General features: G+C 33.2%; 1 protein-coding gene across 1 annotated transcript; it reads right to left on the bottom strand.

The window, feature by feature from the left end:
- Positions 1-152: 152 nt before the first annotated feature.
- On the bottom strand, positions 153-2,066 carry LOC111616605 (the record flags this gene model as incomplete). Its single annotated transcript, XM_023357997.1, has 3 exons — positions 153-394; positions 836-1,075; positions 1,854-2,066. Coding segments are annotated over 3 exons (517 nt in total), but the record flags the coding sequence as incomplete, so codon positions are not given.
- Positions 2,067-7,097: the final 5,031 nt, after the last annotated feature.

Here is a 7,097-nt window from a genome sequence, read left to right as displayed (position 1 = left end):
GCTTAACATGCCGATCTTGCCCCGGTCTCCCCTACAATTCTAATTCCCTGTAACCTTACTTCAGTCTGTCTATATGTAAAATCTCAATGTTATGAAGAACATGATGTATCTCCACGTTAATACATGTATTCTGTTCTTATATTACTATGGCCAAAACACCATTTCTATCGGTGATAAAAGTGATGTTTAATTTATAAATTGAGGGTAGAAAATCATCTAAGTGTTAAGTGTAAAATACAAAAATATTCTGATTAAACTCTTACCCGAGACAAACTCGGACCAAATCAAGCAGATGGATACTTGACTCAAATGATGGAGACAAAGAGAGCATTAATCAAACTGAATGTATTCAGTTTCTCCATTTTTCATTCCTCTCCATAACTTCTTTGCTGATCTGAATGTGACAAAACAAATATAATTATTTAACTAAAACATATCTAAATTTGAAATTTATCAATACATATTGAGAGGGCAATATCGGCTGTGGTTATATTGATTAATGCAAATATTACATTAGTTGTAAAATGTTATATTCATAAATAATTGTTCGTTAGTATTATTTTCATTTGTAGCTTATTTTTTCATTAAATTATAAATAAAACTAGTTTGTTAAATACCGATATGGCACCAAAAATGTAAGGAAGTTATGCCATTCTCATAATAGTTACGAAGTTTTTAAGCTCAAATCTCTGCGTAAATTTTAATATTGTGTATAATTGTTGCTGTTTGAGGTACTATGGTTTAGTATCAAACTGTATTTAGTGAGAAATGTAAAGGCAAACGAATGACCGAGCTAAATCGGACTTTGTTTTTACTGACATATACAGAAACTCACCTCTTTACTGGCTTCCATACGGCCTTAAAGAACGATCCGGCTTTTTTTAATTTCTTTGTATCTTTAATGGCACAACCGATGGTATATCCAATGGTGTGTCCAATATTATATGCAATGGTGTTATCATTTTCCATGCAATTTTCGTTTTTTCTGAAATTTTCAATCATTTTTACTTTGGTTGGACGACCCATAATGTCAGGATTTAATTCATTGTCGTCCTCTTCTTCAACCAATCTCTGACTATAAGTAGAAAAAAAAAATTACAATGCAGTAAATATTTATAAAACTTATAGAGAAATTATAATGTATTACTTGGAAAATATTTAATTATATATTGTCTAAAGTATTTCATGAAATAAACAAAATATCGCTTAGATGTCTGTTAAGTTATGGCAACACAACTCTTAGTCCATTTACATAGTGGAAAATGCATTCTAATTCACGTTTAAAGTTTTGATGCCTTTCCGACGTTATTAAAGTTATTACTATTTTGTGAACTTGTAGGGCCTCCTCTAATTAAATTTAAAGTTATGTGCAGAACTCGTTAATGTATGTAATTCTTGTCTTTGAGATTTGTCTGTTTAAATTTGGTTTCAGAGGTGAATAGTGGCGCACTATCGAACTTTGAATATATATAGAGGATGCATATGTCGCTTAACGACGTACTCAATAACATCCCGACAGAGCTCCATAGTTATTAATGAAGCCGAAGAATACGTAACTGCTTGTTTTTTTATGTGTAGATAAATATAGACATATAAATAATTATCTTCATTGTGTTAAATATATAGAGTGACCATATATTTGTTACCTAAACAAGGCGAGTTCTGAAGAATAAAAGAAAAATTTGTCTAATAATAACTAAACTCAATTTTAAAAATTTTAGATTTTCTTTGAGTTTGTTATAATGATTTGAGAACGTCTAAAGTGGATAACAGTATAATATAAGTAATTAAGGACAAAAAGCTCGTATCAACTTGATATAAATGTATTACGTATAAGCAGTAATATCACTTACCTGTTAAAGCGATCGCACGAAATTTTGTAAAATGGCCGGATCTTATCCATTGTTTGTTTATATGCAGGACTGATGTGATTTTCTAAAATGGACGTTCCAAAATTAATTTCTGCGGGTTGGTCCTGCTCCAATAGGCCTTTATTGTTGCCCCGATGTTTAACATGATCCAAATTCTTTAGATTCACGAATCCCGCACGTCCATCTGATCTTGCCCTGAAAATGGAAAGAGAAAATTCATATAACACAATAAATGTTAAATACCGAAACCTTTATTTTAATTTTAAAATCGAATATACAAATATTTGCCAATGAGTACTTATGTAAACTTTTAGAAAAATTATTACACTNATCCCGCACGTCCATCTGATCTTGCCCTGAAAATGGAAAGAGAAAATTCATATAACACAATAAATGTTAAATACCGAAACCTTTATTTTAATTTTAAAATCGAATATACAAATATTTGCCAATGAGTACTTATGTAAACTTTTAGAAAAATTATTACACTCTGAAAAACTTTAATGTCTAACAAAATTTCTTATCAAACTGTAGGCTAAACAAAGCTAAGGGACTCGTGGAATTTCATTAAATTGAGTGAGGAAAAGACGTTTTTACAAATTAAGCTTAAATCTTCAATAAGAACTTTATTACAATACAAAATGTAATAAAATTTAACAACTTACAAATTATATCTGGTAACTACTAATTTAATAATTTATGACAGTAGATCAATAAATTCATCTATTATGTGTAGTGAATCGAAAAGTCTACGGATGACAAATAAGTCTATTNATCCCGCACGTCCATCTGATCTTGCCCTGAAAATGGAAAGAGAAAATTCATATAACACAATAAATGTTAAATACCGAAACCTTTATTTTAATTTTAAAATCGAATATACAAATATTTGCCAATGAGTACTTATGTAAACTTTTAGAAAAATTATTACACTTTGAAAAACTTTAATGTCTAACAAAATTTCTTATTAAACTGTAGGCTAAACAAAGCTAAGGGACTCGTGGAATTTCATTAAATTGAGTGAGGGGAAGACGTTTTTACAAATTAAGCTTTAATCTTTAATAAGCACTTTATTACAATACAAAATATAATAAAATTTAACAACTTACAAATTATATCTGTTAACTACTAATTTAATAATTTATGACAGTAGATCAATAAATTCATCTATTATGTGTAGTGAATCGAAAAGTCTACGGATGACAAATAAGTCTATTAATTAATTAAATTAGGTTCATAGAGTTAAAAACGTATTATGTTTACTTTTCTAAGTAACAGTAAATGTAAAAAGCCCTAAGATGTATTCACTTAGCACAAGACTTTAATCTCTAAGCTGTTGAACTCACATGCAAATCTAACATTATCATTTCAACACCAAAATAATTATAGAATACAGAAAAACACAAAAATATTTGCTTAAAAACTAAATTCAGAAATATCGAAGAGTCGAAATCTTTAAATCAATTTAAATCAGTTATCATTTGCATGGAACAATTTCATTTTAAAGCCATTAATTTTTCGAATGAATTTCTTATTTGCATAAATAACAATAATACGTGAAAAATCTCTTACTCTAAAGTTTCCGGCAAGGGTTGATAACCGTAAGAATCAAAAAACATTTTTTAGTCAATTGAAAAGCGCCTCTTCGCAATAATAGAACCAGACAATGAAAGATCAATTGTTGAGTTTCTTTGTTACGCGTAAATTGAATTAGAAAGAAATTTGAATGATTAATTTATGGTTTTATTTTTTATTTTTAATTCTTGATTTAGTCCCTGTGTAATAATGAATAAAGAGTGATGCTCATGACAGTAAAGGTCTTGGCCCATCTCTTTGGATGAGTTGGCATGGAATCTGGGCGAGAAACTCTTCAAGAATTTTTCATAAAAGATCTTTCTTAGATACGTTGAGCCCAGTCCATCACCATTGTAGGTTACAACATATCTACCATTATGTGCGTGGTCTAACCCACAATAAACAGGATTGATAGTTTTTTAGAGTTGTTTACCTGTGTCTGAGTGGAAAAACCACTGAACATTTGTAGTTTCTCGTCAGTTTGTACCTGGTTGACAGGCTGACCAACATAGAATTATTCCAGTTTTCTTCACGTGTGTAACACATCTAAATAGGGGTCAGTTTCCCATTGAAACTTCTCTCGAAAGGCACTCTTCTTCACGTGTCGTATTGCCATATACAAATAATGTAATACCTTTTAATATTGACATGACAAAAAAGTAATATTATTAATGGCAATAACTACAGTGGTGCATCGTATAACGTACTTAATCCGTTCCAGGTGCACGTCCGTTAAGTGAATCGTTTGTTATACGAAACGCATTTTCCCATAGAAATACATGTTAAAACACATAATTCGTTCCGCAGCATAAAATAACCGCGCTGTATCATAAAAAAATGAAAATGGAGCAGTCACCAATTATGCCGGGTTGTCAGATGCTGTGAGGAGGAGGTGGAGGAACACTTTCTTCACACATTCATAGAGATACAGACTTTTTACACATTGCAGCGTGTCTTTTTTATTGTTTTTTAATTGAATTCAGATTCAGGAGAGGCTACCGGAGCTTGCAGGCCTCAACTTCTTTTGTTCCATCCTTTGTTTTTTTCCTGTTGACTTTTTGAAAAACATGTCCAAGATGGTCTGTTTCTCGCTCTTGTTCAACACCTGTCGGAAATAACGGGCAAGGGTGTCATTGTAGAGATCATTGATACTGTTAGCCTCAGCTCTGTTTGAATAATGAGTGTTGGTAAACTCCTGAATCTCTCCCCATTCGACAAAGAAGTTTTTGTCAACTTTCACTTTTTCTGATGATTTCTTGCATTGTTTCAATTGAAATCACTTTTTTGTTTTTTTAGAAGCCATGATTTGCACAACACTTGAATAAATGTAAATATTCTGCGCTGAGGTATGTACGTAATAAACAAGGGAGCAAGCCAAATCCCAACGGGAGCTCTGTACTACAGATATACTGATAATATATTCTAATAATACTAATATATTATAAAAATAGCAGATTGCCATTGGCAACGGCGAAAAGAGTGGAAACATCATTCGCACTTGTTCGTAGAAAGTCCATTGGTCATCTCACGTAACGGCCAAACAGAAAATTCGTTATTCGCAGCGTCCGTGATTCGAGGCGTACGTTATACGAGGCACCACTGTATATCTGAATCGTCATCTGTGCAATAGAATTACTGTATGCAGGGTTGCTGTTGATGGCAGTTTATTAATGCTCTGAAAATCAGGACATTAATTGAAGTGCAATATGTAGCATATAGCTTTATGTGAAATCTCAAACTATTATTTTTAAAATTTAATTATTGATTTAAATTACGAGCTTTACCTTATAAAATGTTTTGAGTATGGACAGGAAAGTTCATAATATTTCATCTTTGATAATGCTTCCTTTTCGATTGACGCACGTTTCTGGGCCTGCTACTCACTGAAGGGAGTTTTAAAAACATTGAGAGTTTAGGAAGTAATTATACGTGTCATTTCATTTTACCAAATATGGATATCCGAAATCGTTACACGAAAGAGGTACATAAAAAAATGTTGAAAAAATGTGCTGCTTTTCTTTGAATTCCTACAGAACTTGTTCGGAAAAAAGTGTTGTCTGTTCGTCTATCAGTCAAATACCAAGTCTTATTTTATTCCTACACGCTCTTATTAATTTCGATACAAGCTTCAGCAAAGAAATTGACAATTTAAGCACAGACAATTATTTAAGTACACTTCAAGACACAGTACGTGATTCCACTTTCCACATTTCTACGTCTTTCTTTTTGTGTTAATTAAAACCATGACGTAAGGTTGCAGTTTTAATTTTATTTATAATTTAGGATATCCTAAATTTCGATTATCGATATCCTAATTATGATGTCGATTATCAAATAATGAGTATTATAAATAATGGCATTGAGGAAAAACCTTGATAGCGAAATATTAAAATTTTATAATATATCGGTGGAAACATGTTCTTGTTTATTTTGGATTTTTTTTGTGCACCGTGTAGTCATATTCTTATGATAAGAAAATATAATAATTTGGACAAATTTTCAAAAATTTCTTTCATGCAAGATATATTACAGTAGAGCATCGATTATCCGACTCAATTAGAGACTCGGGTTGGTCGGATAACTATAAAAATTGGATAACCGAAAATATTGAAAAAAATACACTCACTGCCAAAAGTTAAGCACAGAAAAGAAAATGTTCATGTCTGGAAAGCAATCTGCATTTGAGAGGCTGCAATTCACTGCTGAGGTAGGTGGAAGTATGCAAATATGTTACGTTACTATCAATCATGGTTATGTGTCGCGAAATATGAAGAACAGGCAGTCATATAAGAAGCCAGCCTTCTGAAGTATGAGAGGAGTTGCATATAAGTGCCTAGAAAAAGTGTGGAGAACTGTCATAGAATTAGTGTGCATGACTGACGTGTTTGTATGACTTCCAGAAGACGAATAATAGACAGTAAGCGCTGGCGGTGTGTGGGACGCCTTGAAGCAGGACAATCAATCACAGATGTTGCTCTTTTCTTCGGCGTTCATCATTCCATCATTTCAAGGTTATGGAAACAATTCCAAACAAGCCAAACAGTTGTCCGAAGACCTGTGGCCGATCGCCCAAGACTTACGACCCCCCCTGCAGAAGATCGCTATATTGCTCTTGTAGCCAAGTGGAATCAAAGATCAATCTCTACAAGTGTGACATCGATGGTTGCAGCAGCCATTGGTAAAACAATATCTGCTACAACTGTGCGCCGAAGGCTAAACATGAATGGACTGTACGCCCGAATACTATGAGTTTGTGTTCCACTATCCGTCCAATCCAGAGGCACACGATTAAAGTGGTGTCAGCAACATGTGAATTGGACTGTGTCTGATTGGGGCAATGTCATGTTCACGGATGAGTCGCGATGTTCCCTGGAGCCAGATGACAAACGTGTAAGAGTATAAAGAGAAAAGGGCACACGCAATCGACCCCAGAACATCATCGAGCATCACGCATTCCAAAGTGGAAGCATTATGATATGGGCATGCATTTCGTTGGGATATCGCACCGACCTGCACATCTATCGAGGAAGTTCTGTGACAGCTGTCAGGTATCAGGATGAAGTCCTCGAACCCATTGTGAAATTGTATGCTGCAGCAGTTGGTCCTGCTTTTGTTTTAATAGATGATAACGCACGACCCCATAGAGCTGCC

The sequence above is a fragment of the Centruroides sculpturatus genome, unplaced genomic scaffold (assembly GCF_000671375.1).
Source record: "Centruroides sculpturatus isolate CEXI.00-Female unplaced genomic scaffold, Cexi_2.0 scaffold3641, whole genome shotgun sequence".
NCBI classification, from domain to species: domain Eukaryota; kingdom Metazoa; phylum Arthropoda; class Arachnida; order Scorpiones; family Buthidae; genus Centruroides; species Centruroides sculpturatus.
The sequence above is the reverse complement of the archived record's forward strand: the minus strand, read 5'-3'. Positions and strand labels throughout refer to the sequence as shown.